The 24,352-nt window shown below is 48.7% G+C and overlaps 1 protein-coding gene across 1 annotated transcript in view; it reads right to left on the bottom strand.

Annotated features, from left to right (window-relative positions):
- The window catches only part of RALY (RALY heterogeneous nuclear ribonucleoprotein), a gene marked incomplete at its 3' end in the record, with an annotated part of 91,264 nt that overhangs the window by 20,219 nt on the left and 46,693 nt on the right, over positions 1–24,352 (bottom strand). Inside the window, exon 2 of the mRNA XM_082325774.1 lies at positions 810–1,074. Within this exon, the coding sequence (XP_082181900.1) occupies positions 810–1,065 (256 nt within the window). The 5' untranslated portion in view covers positions 1,066–1,074. The remainder of the gene's footprint in view (positions 1–809; positions 1,075–24,352) is intronic.

Below are 24,352 nucleotides of genomic sequence, written 5' to 3'. Positions count from 1 at the left end.
TTTCATTAAAAATACTGTCTCCAGTTCCAATTCTCAACTTAGAGCTGGTGACAAGAGCTTCTCAGCATGTGACACTTCAGAGCAATCTGCAAAATAAGGATGCAGCTGGGAGCAGCTGGGGTGGTTTTTTGTTATTTCTTATCACACAGCAGTGCAGATGAGAGACTTTCATGTGTCTGGGGGGAAGTTATCTCATTTAACATCAGCTGGCTAAAGTTAGTCTGAGCGAGTTAGACTATCACCTCTCTTGACAGGCAAAGGATAAGGCCTGGTCCAGAAAGGGAACCAGGCAATGTCTTTTCCCACCCTTGTTCTCCCCCACCAGATCAAGGACAAGGACACGGGATGATTCAGAACTGTTTTAGCTTCTACAATCACAGCTGGTAACATGAGTTTTTGGGCCACAATGTCACAGCCCTGAGGATACTAATATGCCTGAATGACCATGACAAGCCTTACTTCTGTCCCCTACCCACATGGGACCCGGGAGCCCTCAGCCCCTACCTGAGCTGTGTTGTAGTAGTGCTGGTCTCCAGCTCTGCCACAGCCATGCCTGTGCCTGGCCATGGACCCTGCCGATCCTGACCCACTGGCTGACTTCCCAGCCTGGCCCAACACCTGCCTTGTCACTATGGACCTGCTTGGTCATCACTGGGTTGTCTGACCTGCTCACCATCATTGGACTTGACCCTGACCTGCAGACTGATGTCCCAGTTTGACCTTGGACTGGCCATCTCTTGACCATCCCCTAGGGAGCAACCAACCCGTGTTGCACCCGGACACAAAAAATGGCTTAACAAAAGACTTACCAAGCGTCTGGCCTGCAAGCACACGCCCGTTCTCACCGAGGACAGCAGCACGTGCGTGCCTCTCGTTGGAGTACTGTACGAAGGCATAGCCCTTGTGAACGGAGCAGCCCACCACTCGGCCATACTTGGAGAAAATGGTCTCCACATCTGACTTCTTGACCACGGCTGTGTTGAGATTGCCAATGAAGACTCTGGAGTTGATGGACTTGGGGTCATTCTTGTTCGTGATGTTGCTTGTCTGCACCTTCAATGACATCTTGAACACCTGAATGAACAAATTGGGAGTCAGGAAGGTATGCAAGGGAATTGCTGGAGTCTTATAAAAAGGGGCAGGGGATAGATCTCCCAGCAAGCCTGGAGCAAGGGAACCAGCTCCTCAACTTCCACCAGTCATAACTGGGGGGATCCTGTCTCCAGAGAGCCCCTGTGTGTTGGAGAGGGGGGGATGTTGCAGCCAGCACAAAACTTTTGCTGGAAACCTATGTATCAGGCTGAGACTCTGGGTGCAAGCTGGTTGCTTTTGGGGGACAAAACAAGATGTAAATAAATTTTACATCTAAGTAAAAGCTTTAATGCTATTATAGGAAAGCTTTTACTAGTCTATACTTAATTACACTTCGAAGGACTGCTCTTTTTAAAGCAGTTTGCATTCAGCTCCTTTGTTCATGCCCTCCTCTCTGGGCTTTCCCTTGCTGAGCACCTCCCAGCACAGGCCAGCTCTCACCATGCACAGGGACAGCCTCGTCCCCACAGATCCACACTTGGAGCTGGAAGAGGACTTGAGTTTTCTGGATGCAAATGAAAAGATTTAAGTGGTGGAGCAGCCCATGTGCTCCTATCTGCACTCTGCTGCCTGCCTGCACATTTACACATTGGGCTTTGAGCTGAATTTTGTGCAAACAGGAGGTGTCACTGTTAGCTTGGGAATCACTAAGCCATCAGCCAGATCAGCTGGAAGCCACTCCAACCTGCTTCCCATAGCTGCAAGGCGTGACCCCTGGGTTTCTTGCCTAGAGTATTTAACAGTCAGCCCCTGAGAACCGGCTTCACCTCTGAGGTCAAAGAGGAGCCAGGGACAGGGCTGGAAATTGTGTGAAATTAAAGCTAATCTGGCTGCCTATTACACTGCCTGCTCACATTTCTGCAGCAAAAATTACAGCTGTCCAAAGATATCAGTTTGATTTTCATCTTCCAGAAACAAAGTGGATGCTTTGGGATCACTATTGTGTGCTGCATACATAGTGTGTGGTATTTACCTGGGAAAAGTCAGCTCAGAGCAGTGGAAGGCATTTTATGATGCACATTGCAGTGCTGCTCTTCCCCAGCCCCTTCCAGCAGCGCTGGCAGGTACTCCCAGCTCCCGGGGCAATGCCACCACGGTTTCCATGACCCAAGGCAATCACTGAGCCTATAGCCCTGCACAGGGGACATGCTGCTACCACAGGGCCATGGTGTCCCCTCCCTGGTAGTCCCCAGTGTCTGCCTTGGCAATGGGCAGAGCTAAAGCACTGCCTGGCTTTGGGGCTTCGGCTCTTTCGGCTCAAAGCCCAAGTTCGTCTGAGTAGCTTGGTCCGAGGTGGGCATGGTGGCAGCTGCCCAATTGCATGGATGCAGCTCCTGTGGAACTGGTCTCCCTGGTCCCCAAGCCCTGACAGGCTCCACTTGCCCACAGCCCAGCCTGCCTGAGCACTGACACAGGCAGTGTGCAATGCTCTGGCATTGCCGAGCCCTAAAACACACAGTTAGTCTTTCCTACACTCCTCACTAGACAGGCAGAGGCCTGGGAAAAAGCTGCAACATTTCCTGATGTGCTTTTTAGGGTTTCACCCAAGACTTGCAAAGAACCTAAGTCCTCCTTCTTCCCTGTCTTCTGCACAGAGCTTCCACACAGGACATGAAATCTCTGGTTGCTCCTATCTCCCCCTAAACCTATTAGGTGGGAATAACTTCATCATACCTATCTCACCCCTTTGCCAGGTGAGCCCCATTTTGGCTTCTTGGGTGATGGATGTCCTTCTGATGGAGCCTGCTCAGCTACTGGCCTCTCAGGACACCCGGGGGGAGCTGCTTCTGCCCATAGTCCTATTTTTGCCTGAGGGTACTTCTACCCACACAGACAAGCGTTAGGGCTCGCTGCCGCTAGCTCTGTATCTCCAGGATTTGAAACTTCAGTCCAGCATGGAGCAAAGAGACAAGAGAGAAGACTTGCCCAGCCCTGCCCACAGATGGTGCTTGCAGCCCAACCCAGGAAGACATGGAGCATTTGAACACTGATTGCAATCAATGAGCTCTGAACAGACAAGCTATGATGTCCAGACCTCCGCCTTTTTAATTTTCAAAGCACAAAGGACTGGACACTCAATTCCTTTCATCATTTAAAGCCAGACCATACAGAGCGTTGGAGATGATACCCAGCAAGGCTGATCATCTGCATGGAGCAGGGGGAGGATGCAATGGCACAATAAATCTCATCCAGCTCTAACCCCTGTGACTCTATTAACCTACCATTGAGGTTGGAAGTGATTTCCCTGCTAAAGCTAATCAAAAAAAAGTTAGACTTTGTCTGAGTCTGGCTTGTTATATTTTCCCTTTCACCCTTACTGATTAAAAGAGATGCGACTTTTGGTTTATTTTTTTAAAAACAATTCCTGACAGCACAGTCTTCCTAAAAACCACTGGAAAAAAATAACCAAAGGACAGGACTTTTAAAGGCATCTAAGTGAATTAAATCCTCACATCTTTGGCAAGGGGTGCCCAACCTCTTCAGGTTGCTCAAAGCTTCAACTTATATAATAACAGTTGCTTAATACTATCTATTTTAACATATTTTTGCAGTGCAGTCTGGAAGAGGTTCATAGAGGAAGCTGTCCCCATTCCTGGTGCAGAGATGGAGAAACAGAGGAAGAGCCAAGGCCGTTTCCAGCCATTCGGTCACTTTGGGTACCCAGCTTGAGCCTCAGGGACTCAATTCTCAGAAATCCCGAGTACTTGCACAAAGCCCGGCTGGAGGCTGTTCCAGGATGGCCAGTCCCCAGGAAATCTCCATCTTAAACCCCCCCAGGACCAGTTAAGGCTGTGCACAACCTTCAGAGAGCCTACACATTTAGGGTACCTGTATCCAGGTAGCTCTGGATGGTCTTGGTACCCAAGGACACATCCGACCCCTTGTGAACCCATGGCTCTCCCCGCCCTGGGGTTTCAGTGATTTTGCAGGACAGTGACTTCAACATGTGCCCTTACACTTGGTGACTCCTGGACTTTCCAGTTCCTGATGCCTGTATTTTCTATTTTAGAGTAACTCTGCCCTGGCACCTCTCTTGCCCACACTGGCCCATGTCACATGGACATCTTTGGCCCCACTTAGCTGCTTCCCCTCTAGACGATGCACTCCCACTTTTCCATCCTTGCTTATCTGCCAGAGTTTATGTAAGTCTCCAATCAATTTGCTACCCACCCATGGCCCTCCTTTCCCCCATCCCCAGTCCCCAGAGGAACTCCTTTTGCAACTGGCCTCCAGGCAGATTACGAGCCCTTATCACTGCCCTTGGAGCCCCACTATCCAGCTTGCACTGCTCTTGGAGGCCACCCATCCGGACTGCTGTGTCCTAACTTGGATGCCAGGATGCTGTGGGAGATCACACCAAAAGCCTTCCTGAAGTCAAGGCAGACACCACCCATGTCATCTCCTCGGCCACACAGTGCCACAGAAAGCAAGTAGGTTGGTCAAATTTGGCCATACCATTTCCAGGGCTGGCTCAGCCGCAAGCAAGCAGGAGGACTGCTCTCTTCCTCAAAGTAAAATATAGTGCTCAAATAAAATATACCCCTGTCGCTCTTTTCCCACCCCATCTCTGAAGAGTTTTACTGCTGCTACCCCAAGCCCCAGCTTAGGGAAACCCGAGGCTGCTGTTTGCCCAAACCCTTCCCCAATTCTAATGAGCCCAGATGTATGTTATTTACAATAGTCTGAATCTCTGACCAGCTGTTTGCAGCTGCAAACACCAATTACACCAGGGCACTGAGCTCCGTAAGCCTCTGTGGGGTTAAGGAGGGATGTGGGTTAAGCTGCCTCTGTGCATGGGAATAGAAAGGGCTGACTGGAGGATTCAGGCAGGATGGGGGTGCGTGGAGACATAAAACATGTATCTTCTTCCCCCAGATCTAGTGGGCTGCCCTCTCTCAGCAGGTGCAACATGAGACAGCTCTGCTGCTGTCAATGGATCCTCCACCCCGTGGGTTTGTTAAAAAAAGAGCTGGATGAAGACAATGCATTTCTCAGGTGGGCACTAAGGCACTAAGGCACCAGATGGATTTTCACTTGGAGAAGGACATCTTCCAAGGCATCTCCCAAGGTATGACCTTGGCCACCATGGAGGTGGGGGGGTGTAGGGGAACCTGCGCCTCTCCCAGGTCCCTGCTCCCCCAACCCCACCTTGCACCCTCCTTGTCTGGCTCCTGTGACCTTCCCCCACGCTTTTTGCAGTGGGACCAGCATGTGCTTATCCCCTGCGCTGTCTCCCCTCCTCATCACCTGGGATGCTGGGTCCCCCCCAACCTGATAAAGCCTGTGGCTGTAGGAGCTGGAGATGGGAGAGCTCACTTTCACCACCCATTGCGGGGACCGGTGACGGGGCGGGTAGCTCAGCATAACCGCTCCCTCGGTAGAGCCTTTCCCTTGGCTCCCTGGTGGAAGCTCCAGCAGCTCTGTGCATTGGGGCCATCTCAGGACACTGCAGGTCTGTGCAGGAGATGTGCCTGTGGCTGATAAGTGATGGGATGGGGCCACCAGATGGCAAACTCAAGGTCAGGGAAGGTGATGATGATGCCGCTGGGAAAGACTTGGGAGGAAGCCAACGAGGACCCGACATCTCTGCGGATGGGATGCTCTCGAGTGCCATCTGCCACTGACTGCTATCCCTGCCCAGGCAGGTCGCAGGGCTTTGGCAGGGAGTGTTGTCCAAGGCTGGGGAGCTGAAACTCTGGGCTTCTAGCACGGCATTGTGCTGAGATTTCAGGCACCATCAATGACGTTCTCCATTTAACAAGCGGCCTGCACGGATCTCATTTAGCAGCTTACAAAACAGTGTGAACACTGGGTGTTCAAAAACCCTGTGCAAAGTGCTCTTCTGCTGTCCCCCCACAAGCCCCGCATCCCCTGCAGAAAACAGCCTCCCTTGCCTTCTCTGTCCCATTCATTTAGGGTTTCTTCTTACAAACAATATTCATTTCACATCACTTATTAGCCCCCTTACTGCAACAACTGGAAAGGACATTTTACCGATCGCATATTAATATTTCATACTCCACCTAACTGCCTTCCATCAGAGCACTTTGTGTTGTGCTCAGATTAAATCCAGCACAGCATCAGCCACATCTGCTTAGCGTCCCTTCCATGTGAAACAAAACAGCTCGGCAGAGCAGTGCTATGAAGTACAATGTCTCTCTCCTCAAGCCACTGTCTCTTTGATACACCATGTAGAAACCAGCGGGCATGAGTCAGAGCAGAGTATCTTGGTGATATGTCTGATTAGAAAAATATACACAGCAGAGACACATATCACTGGTTATAGATTAATAGCCTAATAACTATACTGTCTTCAGCAGATGCATTTTCACAGCTATTATTTTGCCTTTCATCCCCCAACCCAGAACTGCAACAAGACAGACTTGAGTTGGAAAAGAGAACAAGACAAAATGCAACTAGTAATACTCGGACATAGATAAACGAATCTATAAAGGGGTTCTTCATCTGTAGGACCTCAAAGAACATCCAGGACAGATTAGTATGATTATCCCTGTTTTCTGCAAGGGAAACTGAGGCCCAGATAGGAGAGGTCTGGGGTGAGGGGGTTTGTGCCACCGACCTCACCAAAGCTTACAGAAACATCATAATGACACCTTCCGCTCCCAATTGCCCCCAAAGACAGAGGGACTTAAGGATGAGATTGCCAGAAGTTCCTTCCCTCCCGTGTGTCCCGTGTCCCTCTGTATGGGGCAGGTGCCTGTATTAGTGGCACCCTGCGAGCTCTGCAGGGGACAGCAGTCGAGCCACACCATGGTGACCCCAGAAACATGTCCGTCTGCACCCAGGCTCTGCCGCCACAGGGCTGTCTGACCATCCTTTGACCATCATCCCTGCAACCTGACCCTACCACAGATCCCAAGGCTGCAGCTCTCCATGGATTTACCGCCTCGCTGTGCATGGCACAAGGAAACCTGTTTGCCACCACCAGGCTGAGAAGAAAACACAACATGGGATTAACTGAGCTTTGTACCCCAAAAAGTCAAGGACCCCCCCGTGCCATTTATTAGGGGTGGTGAGAACCACTCTGAGCTCCCAAGCAGCTCCCACACTCAAGGAAAGGCTGTGCCTGCCTGCACATGCCCCTGGTCCGGACACCGACCAACAAAGTCCCATCCCCGCCAGCGCTTCTCCTCTCTTCCTAGGACAGCATGGCTGGAAACAATGACACGGTCCCTGGTGCCGCTAACATTCAGGAATCCCTTAAAAATATTGATATTCAATCTGGTAACTGCCCAAGGCCAGAGCTGGTTTACTTGATAAGCTATTTTTCCTCCCTGCTTTAAGTGCCTTGCTTCACAGATTAGCTGTTTAATTGAGAGCCAGGTGTCTGAAAACCCCAGGGGCCTCAGTCTTAGTGATGAACTGTCAAAGAAGAAGGCAAAGAAAAACCACCGAGCTCCACCACTCTCTCCTGCAGAAAGTGCTCTTTATTTCAGCGTGACGGCAACACGTAGCCAGGCTGTTATTCTCTTCTTATCACAGTTGTTCACAAAAGGGGAGATGTGGTTTTTCATCCTGTCCCCATCTCTGTCCAGTAACAAGTTTTCCCAACTTGGTGGCTTTCCACTGGGAGCCAGATGACAAATGAAGATGTCCTGCAGGGACCTCTGGCATGGGTTGAAGGGCCAAATCCGCCCCCTGCCAGGTTTGGGGAAAATTCAGCATTTGGGGTGCCAAAAAAAGCACCAGCAAACCTGTGTCTTGCCAGCACATGATGGATGTTACAGCCTGTGGTGTACCCACTATGCTTCAGTGAGAACTGGGTGGTCCCCAGCTCCGATGACAAGGCTGGTGCACCCCTGCTCACACGCTGGAGGAAGCCTGAATGATGCAGCTTGGTTCAGGTCTTCTTTAACCATCTTGTGTACTCTTGCACCACCTCAATTCTGCACCACCTCACTGCTTTTTGGAGGTTGCCCCCCTGCATTCATCCCAAACCTTTAATGTCTGGACGTCCTTGCCACTTCCAAGTGGCAAGATTTTTAGGGAGGAACAGGGCAGTTAACATGTCCTAGCACAAACAAATTGGCATGGTTGTCACACGGCAAGCATCCCGCTTCAGGCAGAGATCAACCCAGACGCTCGGCTCTGAGGGATTTCTGACTAAAACAGTCCTTCTTTTAGCTGAAAAAAACAGTTTTAAAAAGAAACACAGCCAGCTACAAGACAGAGGGACTCCACTGATTGCACCGCTGCAGCACCATCGATAGCACAGAAATGTACATGCATTTAAAAGCAAAGTCCCTACTACCCCCGGTGCCAACCATTCCTCCCCCGAGAGTTGTGAATAATTTGCTAGTGAGTCCCCAAACACCAGAGCCAAGCTCCAAAGCATTAGTTTAATAACCAACACAAACCCTGCAATCTTTTTAATAACTTCTGAGTCTCCAACAAGTCCTGCACAGAAACCCAGAGGGGCTCAGCCCTCCTCCCGGAGAGCGGAAAGACCCTGTTCACTGTTGTGTGGTTCAATAAATAGAATAAACTGGAAGGAAACCGGTCCTTGGGTTTTCTGGGGAAAACAGCTTCGAGTCTCCCAAAAGTGATTGTTAAGGGACCAGAAAGTTATTAAAAAAAGGAGGTAGACAAAGATGTCACAATTATTAGACTGGTTCTGCAGGACGAGGGCTGTCTTTTGAGGAAATTTCCGCTATACTGAGTGAGGTGGAAGGGCTAGAAAGCTGGAGATCAGCTCAGCAGGAGCCAGACTAGCTTGTTGTGAAGCTGTGGGCTCCCTTTGCAAATCTGTTTCCCCCTGTAAAGTGCAACTGAGCACAGCCTGGTAAGACAGGATGCTTTTGCTGCGGGCGAAGTGGGTCCTTGGGTCTCTCCAGTGCGATTTTGGGCTGTCCCATCTCCCATAAGACAAGGGGCTCCTTGTACAGGGTATGTGAATTTTTCCAAACACTTCCCAGGGCTCCACCTTGCTGACCAGTCAGCCCAGACCCGTCCAGACTCAGGCTTCATCAGTTGCAATCACTGACCTGGCTCCCGGTCCTGTTGTGGTTTAACCCCAGCCAGCAACTAAGCACCACCCAGGCGCTTGCTCACTCCCCCCTGGTGGGATGGGGGAGAGAATCAGAAGGGTAAAAGTGAGAAAACTTGTGGGTTGAGATAAAGGAAGTTTAACAGGCAAAGCAGAAGCCGCGCACACAAGCAAAGCCAAACAAGGAATTCATTCACTACTTCCCATGGGCAGGCAGGTGCTCAGCCATCTCCAGGAAAGCAGGGCTCCATCACGCGTAACGGTTACTTGGGGAGACAAACGCCATCACTGCGAACGTCCCCCCCTTCCTCCTTCTTCCCCCAGCTTTATATGCTGAGCATGATGCCATATGGTGTGGGACAGCCCTGTGGTCAGCTGGGGTCAGCTGTCCTGGCTGTGCCCCCTCCCGACTCCTTGTGCACCCCCAGCCTGCTCGCTGGTGGGGTGGGGTGAGAGGCAGAAAAGGCCTTGACTCTGCGTAAGCACTGCTCAGCAGTAACTAAAACATCCCTGTGTTATCAACACTGTTTTCAGCACAAATCCAAAACATAGCCCCGTACTAGCTACTATGAAGAAAATTACCCCAGCCAAAACCAGCACACAGTCCCCACAGAGATGCTACTCTCTTACCCACCCCAGCACCAAGCCCCAGCCTGACTCCAGCCTGGGACCCTCCACGGTCACCCAGCCCCATTCACCCCCCATACCCAGGCCACCCCCTCAGGGTTGTGTGGCTGGTGCAGAGATGGAGAAGGCACTGATGCTACCTTGCAGCCCACCGTGCATCCCCACAGCCTCCCAAACATTTTTGCTGGGGGTGCCACTTTCTGCCTGAGGACACTGTTTCCTCCTCATGAGCATGCAGGCTCTGCAGGCTTAGGCAGCACACCCAGTTTCAGCCCAGTTTCCACCATCATATTTTCCTTGATAGAATGAAACAGCATTAACACCTGACATGTCAGGAGAGAATGCCACTGTAACAGCTCTAGATGGGGACTGCCTGTAATGACACACGTGGCGATGTGTTTGCACCACCCCGGGTCACAGGGAAGCACTCAGCAGTTACTGCCATTGCAAGCATGCTGGAAACTCCTGGGGAGCTCAGGGTCACAGCCATACTTATAACCTGACCTCAATTGCCTGCTCTCCACCGAGCACTCAGGTCTCAATTTACGGGGTGGGTGAAGGCGGGGTACCTGCTGCCCACCTCTTGTCTCCTTCACCCCTGTTTAGATGGAGGCTGCACCCATCCTGCACACTTGGACTGTACAGAGGAAAAAGCAAAGCTACTGAGTGGGAGGGAGAGAAAGCATCAGCCAAATCTGGTTCATTAAAGCACATTTGCTGCAGGACATAAGCAAATAATCCAGACTGACACCATTAGCTTGTGGCAGATGCCGAGTTCTGCATTTTGCAGGGCTCTGGCAGGAGGAGCTGACTCTGTTCCCTTGATCCATCTTACTTTACGCCATGTCTGACGCACTGTGAATTTTTACATTGGCGCATCCTCTCCCAGAGCGGTTCCGGGCTCGGCATAGCTGCAGCACACCATCACCACTACACATTGGCTTATGTCACCTATTGCTGAAGCACTGGGACCCGCAAGCGTGCAGCCATCTGCAGCCCCCCTGGCTGGTGCCGCTGTGCTGGATGACTGCACGTGAGGCAGAATTAGTTTCCTGAACCTCTCTGGTTTGGAGTGCTACCTCCAGAAATTTGGGGTTCACTCCTGTTTGATGCAGGGTGCTGCTGCCCACGAGTGGATGTTGAGCGCACAGCAGCATGAACAGAATTAGCTCCCTCATAATCTCCTTCAACTATTCGTCTTGCTATGCAAATAGTCTCCTTTTTTAATTTTTAATTAAAACAACAAGTTATTTTCAACTGGAGAAATCCTGCCAATCCTTTGAAAACCTGGCTCTGATTTAAATTTCAGTGCAGCTGGTAAATCCTTCATAAAGGAGCAATAAATAATCAATAGCTGTTTTAATAAGTATTTAATCAGTTGTTAAAGCTACTATGGTTACAAAGTTTATCAGATCAGCATATAGTTTATAGCTGTGGCTCGTAACCATGTGTCCTATATATTATTCATGCCTATAGAAAGCTTAAAAATCTATTCATTAGAGTTTTAAATCCTTCCTAGTAAGTGTGATAAAGGGATGACCTATGGCTGGAAACTCTGAGATCCATCCAAGCAGCTCCTGCTGCAGCACTGCTCCTCACCCTGCCCATCTCCACAAAGGTGGGGCTCACCCCAAACGCTGCACAGCGCATGGCACACACGTGTGTGGCCATGCCGGAGCTCATGGGGCTCCTGGCGGGGCAGGACACAGCTCCCAGAAGGCAGACTCAGGAGGTAAGTACATATACATGCTCCTCATCACAGGGTCACGATGCTCTGCCTTCACACCAAGGCAGTGTTTTCTCCCATCTGCTTGATAAAGCCAAAGTCTCTCCTTGTGTCAAGAAAGACAAAAGCTTGTCCCACCAGCAGTGCAATGTGACAACAAGGAGCATCCAAAGTGCACCTGACTCTCAGTCCTGCCCTTCAGTTGAGAGCTGAATTGCTTTGAAAACAAGGATTTCTGTCATGCACTGGTCAGGACTTTCAGGCAGGTATCAACATCGGCAGGTTAAATTTGGGTTTCCACTCCCATGCTAACAACATTGCATTTGAAACATGAGAATAGTCCTGACAGCATCTGGGGCCAAATATTAGTGCCATTAGTACTGTGCCAGAACCAAGAATTACGGTATCTTCTGAAGCCTGCATGGACCAAATCCCTGGGTTTCAGACTATGAGAAGCAGCTCCTCAGCAGCTCTTTGACTGTCTACTTGGAACACAGATTCCCCATTTGCATTGAACCTTTCTGGACTCTGCTTTTCCATGAAAATATTTTTTAAATTAAGGCATTTTTCTCCTAAAAAAAAAAAAAGCTAGGCTCATCCTTTGATTGCAGAATATGCAACAAGTAGACTTTTCAGGAGTCTCTGCTTCTAATCGTCTTGGAAATCTCTTGTGAACAGACTAACATTCTTTTTGACAGCAGCAAAATAAATTTTAAAGGTCAATTGAATCAGATAAGCCCAGTCTGGCAGCGCTTTCAGATGCAGAATTCCATGGATAACATTTAGGCTATGTTCGAGAACAGAAACAAAATTCTTTGGAGGAAAGAATCTTTAAAAGAAAAAAAAAGGCAAGAAAATGAAAAGGAAACAGCAATTAAATAGAATGTCATCCGTAATCCCACTGGTGCAAAACCTGATGATTACCTACTGGGCTATGGACAATGCTACATGTATTAATCTAATTAAAGTCTTTTTTTACAGGCATCTGAAGCCAGCTCATTAGTTTGTTACCAAGATGCTCATTAATGGCTGGCCATGACTAATTTCTTGAGAATTATTCTTTAATTCTTTATCATTCACAGCCTAATAGGAAAACACAAAGTTTCCATCCCCCACTCTCTCACTCGTACGCTGTGGAGACAGGTTCTCATCAGCCACCTATTGACTTGATGTTCCTTAATGAACAACCCCCCCCACCAGCCCAAATGTTGTTTTAACAGCACATGATTTATTTATGAGGAAAAGCAAGTGAACTTTCTGGGAACTTTCTTAGCTGTTAATGAACTGGCATCTTTGCTGCTGTTTTTTGCCTCTCCCTGCATGTGGCACAGAAGAAATGGAGTGGTGGAAGAGCAGGGCTCCCAGTCTGGCTGCAGAAGAGCCTCCTGCTCCGGTCCGTGAGCCCAGTGCTCACCTCCTCAAACAAAACCCCTCTAGCCATGTCTAATGGGCGACCTCAGGAGCACTCCCAAGCTGCAATGTTGGGCCATGTCCCACCCTACATAGGGCATGATGTGGGTTCCTGTGAGAAGGACATGTGGACCTCTTACCATAGGGTAACGCTGAAGTAGGGGGAAAATCTGGGCTCCAGGAGGGACCCTATTTCATGCTGCCAACCCACCACCAGATAATTTAATCACCTGCCAGAACCACTCAGCTCTCCAAGAGGAGCTGCTGCAGACGGAGCTTCACTGATGCAAATCTCATTATCTAGCTCCGCTGGTGTCTTCTAAGCAGAAGTCCTGCATCTTGATGCCAAGGCTTCTTTAACATGAAAATGCTGCTCTGTTCCCAGACAAACTAACTGGTCCTGCTCATTCCCCGGGTTGTGCTGTGCTCCTGGGGCCGTCCCTGCCTTTTCCAAGCCATGAGGGCTATGGCTGGTTTTTCTGAATGACTGAGCAGAAGTCGGGGATTTCCACATCACCACGTGGTTTCTGCTGCTGGGGATTTTAGCAAAGCCCCAAATGCCAGGAGACTTGGCAAAACCACGAGCTGAGGAGGATACTGTCAGTGCAGTTACCACCTGCAGATCAAAGGTGTCCCTCTGGGACATAGATCAGACTGTTCCTCCAAAATGCTTGTCCATGTTTTCCTACAGAGAAAAACAGCTGATTGTGTCCCCCACCTGCTACAGGACTTCATGTCACGGGTATCACCGAAGCCTGGCGCTCGCTCCCCAGAGATTGTGCTGGTGGGGGGGGGAGCAGGACATGGGATGGGGAGCCTTAGGGAGCACAGAGCAAGATGAAGTTGGTGGTCCTTGGCACACTAACCCTCAATTCTTTAACAGCTGAGATTTTTGACATGGTCCTTTCGTCTCTCAAGAGTTAATTATCAGCTGATTGCCTTTCAAAATTAATTCAGACACTTTAAATATGCAGAATGACATAAATTATTAAGATACATATCTCTGTAAAATTGCTGGGATGTGGGCTCCTATTGCACTTGTGGTGGGATTTGCTGAGGTTTGGTTGTCTGAACACCACCTCCGAGGCTCCACAGAGATTGGGGAGGCACCCTCACCGCAAGGAAAGTATCATCTCATATGGGAGGGATGCAGCCTGCAGTGATGGGAGAAAGAGACCTGAAAAGCAGCTGAGCTGCTTGAGGTGACTGCTATAGCAAGACCTATGTTGGCAGCCATTCCTTTTCCTCCTGAAAAAAAAATTCCTGCTCCCCATCTACTCGTCTTTGCCTCTCCAGTTCTACATGGATGCAAAGACTAAAAGAAAGCCTGGTTTTATGGAGGGTACACCCGCTGCCATGTGCTGTGCTACCCTTGGCATCGGATCGCCTGAAGCCCAGAGGTGACTGATGGTCCGGTGATTTTCCCACCGATGTCAGCAGGCTGTGGGTCAAAGCCGGAGATGAAAGTACATTGTCTACTGCTCTCATTCTCCATCAATATCATCATGTGAGTCTTTCATACCATGATTATGTGTGATGGTTCAGGACTTCACGGACTCTTGAGGCTCCCTGTTGATGCGGTTTTCATCCTTTCACTCTCTGCCAGCCCTTCTCCAGGACAGCATCACCCTTCCTTTTGCAGCGTTAAGCTCCCATAGAGCTACAGACACAGACTCCTTTTTTAATAATACAGAAAGATTAGTAACCCATCATTGTTTGTTGATTATGGTCATTCTTTTCTGTAAATGAAGTTTAAAAGTCATTAAAAGATTTGTCAGCTGTGACTTATGAGCCCTTCTTGCCGTAGGGGAGTGAAGCAATGACAAATTCCCTCCACTGTCGTATCATCTGTTATGTGTTAGAAGTTGCCACGTTCCAATTACCAGGGACCCACCGAATCCGTAAATGAAGAGCAACTCGAATATCCTACACAGCTGCTGGGACCATTAGTCAGACCTGGCGGGTTTCACTGTTGGAGCGTCAGGCTGAGAGGGAGTCAGGAATAAATAACACTTTGCACATGTGCAGGGCATCACTGGCTACCACACGCAGCTTTATCAACGTTAATTATGCCTTGGGCCCACGTCTGGGGAGATGGAGCAACTCCTGGCTTCCCAAGCAGGAGACACAGCTGAAGGGCTGCAGGAGCTGATGGCTGGGGCCACTGGGACATGACCAGCATCGGGTGGTAGGCTGGGGCCAGAAGAGCTCTGTAGTCGAGTCAAAAACTAAATAAAAAAAATCAGCTTGCTCATTTTTCTTGCTTGCAGCACAGTGGCAAAGGATACAGTTAGCACCAAGCGCTGTGCCGCCTTGTCTACTACTTCCAATGAAGCCTTTCATGCTGGGGCAGCCACAAACCCTTGAAGACAGAGAAGGGCTCAGTGATCTTCCCTGGTCCTGCCAGCCCCAGCAGGCAGGAGAGCCTGGCTCACCCCACTGTGCCTCGCCCCCAGCCCAGGGAAGCATCTCCTGATGGCACAAGGAGGAGGAATATGAAGCACGGAGACCCCATGCTTGCTGGGAGAGCAGCCAGTGTTGTACACAGTACAAGAGATCTGTCTGCGGTGCAGAACACAGGGCCACCTTTCTTATCTCAGCCAGCAGAGCCTGGCATGGCCTATTGTCCCTGCTCTGGGACGGCGGGGGTGCTCTCCACAGCTCATCCTAATGGAGGCATCCACTTTAAGTCAAATTTTCCTGCCAGGACAGGGGCCAGTGCTGGCACCAAGCACTCCCCAGCTCCGTGGGGACCCTGCAGCTCCTCACAAACACAGGCTACTCAACCTTGCCCTTCCCATGGGGTGCTGAACAGCTTCCCTGCACCAGATGGGCACTCCTGCCCTTACAGGGCTCCCAAACACTCCAGGGAAGGCAGGACCAAGCTATGGGCCCCTGAGTCATAGCAGGAAGGTAGAAGCTCTCCAGGCCTCTGTAGCATCCTTTCTCTAACCCTTGCCCTGGGGACCAGCCCCAGTGTGTGCGTTACACACAAAGCTGATGCCTACCAGCAACTCCCAGTGCTCGTCCACCACTGGGGAAGGGCACGCACCAGATGTTATCAAACTGTCTGGGTGATGCCAGGGGAACACCGTAGAGCTTCTTGTTAACACAACAGCTTACAAAATCAATTAGATCGCATTAAATGGCAATTTGGCCCTCATCACACTTAACCTCCTCTGTGAGAGGGGTAATGGCCCATGGAAATTTACTGCCTGTTTGGCTTTAATTTGTTGGGCATGGTGGAAGGAGCATTCACAATGGCAAACCTTGCTTTCCCAGGCAACAAAATCTATCACTAAAATCTTCAGGACGAGCTTCTCCCCAAGCTTTTCTCTATTGGAGCCCACTGGAGGTGTCCTGGAGGAGCCACACCAGAGCAGGGATGCAGCACTGCAGTTGTGACTCAGTCGTGGGGCTGTCACGACAGACCAGACCGCTGTGTCAGGAGCTCTGCGTTCTGCATCTAGCAGTGGCCAACACCTAACTGCTTCCTGTAACGCCAGCAGAGAGGACTAACGTGCCTGCTCGGTGCAAAGAACTGCCTTTAGGTCCCCTGAAGCGCGCGGCTGACATCCTCACGCATGAAGGTTGATTATCTTTCATTCACCCTCCCTGACCACGCACAGCAGCAGGCAGGCATTTATTCTATTAACCCTATTTTATCCCATTTAACTCTATCAAATCTGATCTTTTATCAGCAAAACTGGCTGCCTGGGGCTGTGTCTACCATCACCAATCCACAGATCTTGGAGACTCACCCGAGTCAGCATGACTTTCAGCTGCTGTTTGCTTTCCTTGCCGTGTAGGGCATTTTTGACTGTCACCAAGAACTGTGAGCAGAAACAGTTCTGTCTGGACACGGCTGCTCCACAATTACTCATTTTAACAGTAGCAGTCATTGGAAAAGCAAAAGAAGAATGATTTCATTTTCATAACCTTGAGTTTCCCCTGCCCTGCTTGGACAAGTTTGCCTGCATTATTTTCATCTCCCAGGAACGCAGACACCACATTGCTCCTGCTACAGAGCACACCATGCATCTTCCACACACACTGAAGACTTGGTCTTAGCACTTGGATGTTCAGGACTTGTTCCCATCTGATGGATGATGACCACACCCCCCCCCCCAAGAACCTGCTATTGACCCTAACAGATAAACCCTGGGCAACCAATCCACACTTGGTTCTTCCAGTCAGTGCTCATCTGCAAATGCTAAATGAGTTGGGTGCAAATTGTGCTGCTCTGCTCCACCAGGCACCTCGTAATAAATAACGAGGGAGTTCATGCCATCGTTGTCCTGACAGCCCTGAGCTGAGCATTGGCTCTTTGATGAACTGAAGCTGATGAAGTTAAATGGGGAATTCAAGCTGGTTTACGAAACTTTCATTGTTCGCTGTGGTGGGGTTTCAGCCATTCCCTCATCTTCCACTTTGCAAAGTTGCTGGTTGTGCACGCAAACACACACTGATGCACCCACGGCCATGACACAGATAAACCCTCGTGATACACCAAATGGTCTTGTGAGAGTCTGATTCTGGGAAGGGCAAGCAGGAGGTTTTATAATGATGCATTTATATTTTATAGAGGAGTCTGAAACATGCCAACACCTCTCCACAACATGCAGTTATTGCTTAGGAACTCACTACTGCAGAAGACCAACACCAGAGACAGAGAAATCAAGAAAATTCCATTTTTAAGTGTTTTCCTAACCCCCCATCCATCCACAAGACTTTAATTTTGTTAGATCAAAGTGACAGCGGTTTTGTTCTTTGCAGGTGGAGTATGTAATGGCAAAAGGGCAGCACTTGGCATTCACATTTAATGACTGTATTGGGAACCCACTGGTAACCAGCATTTTCTCCTGGCATTGGTGATATTGTGAAACCTGTTTTGATTTTGCAAAACACAACTCCCACCCCGCCTTTGCAGTGGAGAACAGCAAATGTATCCTAAACACTTTGGCAGGAATACAAAGAGTGTTTACTTTAAAAAATTCTCATCTTTTTAAAACCAAACTAGGGAAGAGGGTGAGGGAGGGAAAGACCGGCTGCTGAGTCCATGGGGTTGGCAAGAACTGTCTTCATTAGCTGGTGTGAGGCAGGTGATCTCCAGGAGCTTGGAGAAACCTTCTCTGGGTTTCTGGAAGAGGCTGGGTGGGTTCAGGAGACTTTTCATCAAGGATCACCTACTGAATGTCTAGGCCCTCAGGGGTCTGTCTCGATGTGCCCTGAGGGAACTGGTTCCTTCACAGACAACCACTGGCTGAGAATGTCCCACCCATGGGTACATTCTGGAGCTCCATGAGACCAGTGCCCCATGGAAGCATTTGGGATGGACCAGAGATGTGATGGGAAAAAAAGATGGCTTGCTTTCTGATACCTGCGGTTAATGGGGCATTGAGTCAGCTTTTATCACATCAGGCTATTTAAAACTTTTTTTTTCCAAAGGAAGAATTCATAAACAGTCGTGTTTATCCTTCTGGCTTTGCAGAGGTGTTTTTCCACAGCACTACCTGGCCAGCTGACCTCCCGCTCCTGAGCGGAGAGGAGTAAATATCCTTGCAGTCACTTCCTCCAAAGATATTTAATTTCTTAACTTGTCTGTATGGCTCATATATGCTTTGTCTCTGCAACTGGCTGCCAATTTGGGAGGACAGCTGAAACTGGGAGGGCTCTGCATTAAGGGTGCTGATCATCCTTCATGTAAGGAAGTGAAAACCTCACCCGTTGAAGCACCCATGAGAACACCTTACAAAGGAAAGCTGGGAGAAATCCTCCTTCTTTCACTATGAGCTTTAACCTCCCTGTGCCATAGTCCACGTGAGCATAAAGGGGTTGTTTTTTGAGTTCAGTATAAAGTCATGAAGATTTGTTCATGGCTGCAAATCACCTTGATGAAAAACAACCTGTAAATGCAAATGATGACAGTGATAGCTGCTATATATAATGTCTGTAAGATCATTAATGCCAATCAACTCACATATATGGAATATACATCTTGTCAGTAAAGAGAGATCATTTTACAATAAGATCCCAAGCTGGGTTTATAGAGGTAATAATAGTATCGATAAATTTAGATTTCTTTAAGATATTTGACTTGGGGCACATGTTTTCATTAAGAAATCTGAACAGTAAAACATCAGCTTGGATTAAGACCCAGTTAAACAGGGAAGTCTCGAACCATCAGCACACAGCCGCTCCTGGGGTCCCACCACAGCTGATTTTTGCACCCATGCTGTTTTCTGTCTTTATTAATGACCTGGAGGAAGGCGTTAAACCATCGCTGCTGCTGTCTGCAGGTGAGATAAAGTTGGGCGAGCAGAGAATAACAAAGAGAGTGGGTCACAGTGAAACACACGGTACCAGAGCAGAGCACGTGGGCCAGACTCACACGGTGAGGCACCCTCTTTTGGGAAGCAGAAGCTCTGGAAAGTCCTTGAACTTATCGTGGAAAACTACCTGGGTCCAAAATGGCTTATGAAGTCCTGGGGTGATCAGACCAGACAATGGTTTGAGGAAGCATTGATAATTCTGCTTCTGGCTCTGGCAGAACTACTCCTGGGCAAAATCCAAGGAAAACACAGACAGTTTGGAGACAGCTTGGTCATAAGAACTATTCAAGGATTGGAAAATATACTTTTTTACAAAATCTTTGTTGCTTGACAAAGAAGAATTTACCTGGTGACTTGGCTAGGGGCTGTAAGTGCCAAATGGAAAAGAGAATTTATCAATCTGCTGGATCAAGCCATGACAGAATCCAGCAACTGAAGACGAAGCTAGACAAACTCAGATTATAAACAAGGTACAAATGCTTAACACTGTGGGTAATCAGCCTGAGAGACTCCTTGTTTTGATAGATTCTCTATTGCTTTTAAAGCAAGGCAGATTATTTTTCTAAAAAACCTGCTACCGTTTACGTGTTAGTTCAGTATCTGTCCCAGGGCCTGATTTATATAGGTGGCCAGATTAAGGGATAATTTGACTTAATAAATTTATTCAGTACCTTATCACACACGACTGCTCATGCACATGCTGCATTTGTTTCCCTCCAGTTTCACTGCCAGAGGAGTTCTCCTCCCTTCGCCACCACCAGGACTGTCAGAAGCAGGAGGTGATCCGGTTGCCTTGCTAAAGCTAACATTAGTTGCAACACTTTATTTAGACCGCTAAAATCTATAAGAATGTGCCTTTGGCTGTTAAATTACAAGCTTCCCCATTTAAAGGATGTTCAGGTCCTACTTTCAACTCTCTTTTTGAAATTAAATCCACATTTTCATTCATTTTTTGACAAGTCACTATTATCAGATGAATCCTAATTTCAGTCCAGCACCAGTGATGCTGTTGGCATCACTAAAACTGAGCACGGAAGAGACACTCCGGTGTTTTGTTCAGGGTTCAATTCTCATTCAGTGTGAACAAAAACCTGTTTGTTAGTTTAAACTTCAGGTGGCCGGCTACGCAAGTAGAGATGGGTGCCTTGAACTGCTCCTTTCCTGACTCATAAACTATTACCCTTCTGCATGCCCACACAGAGACTGGTTCTTGATGCAATTAAGTATCACTGCTCTGTTGAGATCACTAGCAAAAATATAGTAGGAACATGTGTAGGAACATTACGACTTTTTTTTTTTTTTTTTTTTTTTTTCTGCCTGAAACCTTACGTGATGCCATTTGTTTCTGCGCTCTACAGTCCTGCACTGAGATCAATTCAGCTGCAGTTTCTCCTGGCTCTGCTCAGGCTGCAGAGCAGGAGAAGATGAAGTGCTGAGTACGCAGTGATATCAAACTGCATGCAGTCGCAGCCACACTTTTGGGAGGCAGCATGTGGAGTGCATGCACTCTGCAGAGAAATTTCTCTTTGGGATAGGAATGGGATGCAATGAATGGCACAGGTCTCTTGTGCTCTGCATGAGCAGGAGCAGACAGTGCCTTCTCCATCTGAACATCTGCATTATAGATCTGGTGTAGTGCCCTGGGAGCAGGTAAGGAGAAGCAAGACCCAGAGGAGAGGTATGGGAGCCACCAAACCTGAACCAAGCACTGGCATCAGGAGGAAGCCATGTCCCTGGAGACACCCTCCTAGATACAGAAGCACCCATCGGTCAACGCAACTTGCAGAAAATGAGAGATGCTCTGTTGGACCTGTTATCCATGAACAGGGAAGAACAGAACAAAAACCTGAAGGTTAAGAGAAGTCTTGGTTGCAGTGACCATGAGACTGTGAAGTTGAACATCTCAAGAGAAGTGAGCAATAAAAATAGTAGATCCTGGACTTATGAGAACAGATTTCAGTTTGTTCAGGGATCTGCTTGGCAGAAACCCATGGGAGCCTGCTCTGAAGGCCCAAGGAGCCCAGAGCAACTGGGTCATCTTGAAGCGCACCTGTTTCAAAGCACAAGAATGGCCCATTCTGATGACAGCCCATTCTGATGACAGGTGTGGCAAGAGGCCAGCATGGATGAACAGCAAACTCCTAATCGAGCTTTTTCTAACACAAAAAGGCAGTACCCAGAATGCAGAAGCAGGGCTGGGCCACCCAGCAGGATTATGGAAACATTGTCTTGCTGCTACCATTTCACCTCCATCTTTATTTCCTTTTGGTGGATCATTATATGGGCAGACAGAGTTAATGATGCTGCTGAAGGACATCAAGCCATGAGGGAAAGGAGACATTGCAGCACAGGGACTTTACTCAAACAGCAGGGGAGTAAGTTGGGAAGAGGGTCTCTAGAGCCAGCACGACTAACCTCAGGAGTACATATATGTGGAATGCGATGTACCTAAGAGAGACAGTGAAAGTGTGGTGCACCTTCCCACTGCCAGCATCCCCACTGCCAGAGAAAGCCCAAAGCTCCCACAGCTCCGAGGGCTGCAGAGCCAGTCTCAGCTGCTCAAGGAGCTGCCCTTCCTGGCTAATTCTTGGTGTAAGAGCTCCCTGCTTGGCTGCCCAACAAAACTCCTATGGGATAACAGGACCTTACAACTGGCCCTCTACACAGCCAACAGGGCATGAAGGATGGCTCCCAGCTCAAGGAGATATGAAAGCCAGGTGGCAATTTGTAACCTGTCCAGCAGCTTACTAAGAGATGGCAATGTCCATAAAGGCAACCATTCCTCATCCCCCCACTGTCACTCTTGTACTTCCTTGTCATACTTGTGTTTCTTTGACATGTCACCTGCAACCTGCCAGAGCACGACCAGTCAGGACTGGCTTGATGTGGGGGACCTCCCAAGCCAACCTGCTTGGCAAACTCTCAACAGTGCTGCTGGGAATCGGGCTGCCAAATCTGTGATCCTTGTTCAAGAAAAATTCCCCAGAATTTGGGACTGAGCTTTGCTAAAACAAAGACCTACCACTGCCAAATTAAAGGGCTGAGAGGACCTTCGCAGAAGCTACATGACTAAGCCAGGGACTAGACAATTCATGCCTTCAGCACATTTCAGGTCTACTCTTTTGAGTTAGTTGTTCATCTGGGCAACAACACACCTCTGGAAATTCCACTGCTCACTCTATTTAATTCACCAATGTAAGCCTCTGGGAAACAGTGTAGCTGAATGAGAAGGAGATGGGCAAATACAGGCATTAAATAGGTACAGACGTAAAAATTATAGTCAGGCTCAAATTTGGTCACCTTGACGCTCTGCATAGATTGTGCCTTGAGCTCGTCACATGGAATTTGCTATCATCTACTAAGGGCAGCACAGCAATACTGTCTCTGTTGGTGCTGTACAGTGAAGGAGATGGATGGTCCATCTCGAACGTGCTGCGATGGAGATGGGTAAAACTCCCAGAAGGTGGGAGAGGAAAGGGTCTCGCAGCAGGTTTAGAAAGAGATCCCTTTCTTCTTAACTGGCTTTCAACTCATGAAATTCTTATCTCACACATTTGGCATTGCCCTTCCTTGATCTCCCTCCAGTAGCTGGGTAATGTGTCACTGCAGAGGTACCAGGAGCACAGAGCAGGAGAGCATTACACGGGAATTTGGTGAGATTTCCACACCTTTACAAAGCTCCCTGCTGCCTGGACGTCTCCTGACTAGAAAGATTAAAGGGATTAGAAGCTTACAAATGATAAGGCAGGGAAGTGAAGGGCTTTAGAAAATACCAAGGTCTTAATTTACAAGGGATGTTTAAAAAATGAATGGAGTGATGATTTTCTCCCACAGGAAAGTGGGAAAATTTATCCTGAAGCAAGGCTATTTGACCAGTAAAATGGCTGGCTCATCCCATGTGAAAGTACTAGTGTATATTTTATACGGTGCAGAGATAAAGGCATCTCTCCTTTCCTCCTCTACAAATTAGGTGAAAAGAGTGAATGCAGTTAGTAGGACGGGTAGAGAATATGGTTTTATGAACACAACAAATAAAGCACCGCTACAGTAAAGCTGGGAAGCATGTTTCCAGATGAGTAGTTCATTGACTAAAAATTTATTTTGTGGTAGGCTGAACACTACTCCCAAAGTACGCAAAAAGTCCAACTGGAGCACTTGCAGAAGGAATAAAGTAGAGATATCTTATTTTCCACAGACATATGGGCAGTGTTTTAGTTCAGCATTGGCAACACCTTGCTGAGCTTTCTCCTTTCTTTCACCCCCCCATCCCTGCCCCTGGGAGGGTTGTGCTATTTCCCATGCTAACTGGTTGCTTGGGCTAGTTTAGTATCCAGCCCCGGTTAAAACAAAATTTAACTGAGCTTGTAAAAAGGAGGGGGTGGAAAGAGCTCTTGAAGGTTTTCCAAAGTGGGGTTTACAAGTCAAGAATATGTTCTTCCTTTTCCGTTCTCCCCATTCTCCCCGTGCACAGATCTGGCAGAGAAGGAAAGGGCAGGATGGGTGGTGCTGAGCAGCCTGCAGAGGCTGGAGGATCCCTGCTTTGGGTACAGGATCCCAGACGACATCCTCCCCAGGCTTGTTTCTGCAGGTTTCTCCTTGGCCCTGAATGCAGCTCCTGCAGAAGGAGAAGCGATTCCCAGCATAGGTGCCTTTCCATGCTGGCTCTTTCAAGCATGGTTTTCTCCATCCTCAGTCCCCGCTGACTTGTGCACCCCAGATAATTTTGTAATGCCAGGAAGCCAGGCAGTGTGTGCCTCCAGCAAAAGCCTCACCCTCATGGGTTTGTAGAGACTGTCTCCAAATGCCCACCAAGATTGTGCACAGCTGCAGCACTTCTAGAAACCCCCTCAAAACTTCAGACCCCAGCACCAAAAGGGACTCACAGCAAGAACTCGTTTGCAATACCACTGAGCCAGTCTGAAAGGGCCCCCAACTTCTGCAGGCATCTGCTCTGCTTGCGTATCACTTATGTCGAGGGTCGCAGGGGTGCTCCTGACAGCTCTGCATGTCTTCGTGCAGAAGAGATACTTCGAGTTTGCTGTGTCCACCATCACGCATAAGCAGAGTACCAAGGAGCACCACTCAGCCTCCTTTGCATTTGGCATGAAAAAGAAAGATGGTAAGAGGGAGACAGATTAACACACACAGGGCTGAAGG

Source organism: Platalea leucorodia (genome assembly GCF_965183815.1).
Source record: "Platalea leucorodia genome assembly, chromosome: 13".
NCBI classification, from domain to species: Eukaryota; Metazoa; Chordata; class Aves; order Pelecaniformes; family Threskiornithidae; genus Platalea; species Platalea leucorodia.
This window is presented reverse-complemented; position numbering and strand designations above follow the sequence as displayed.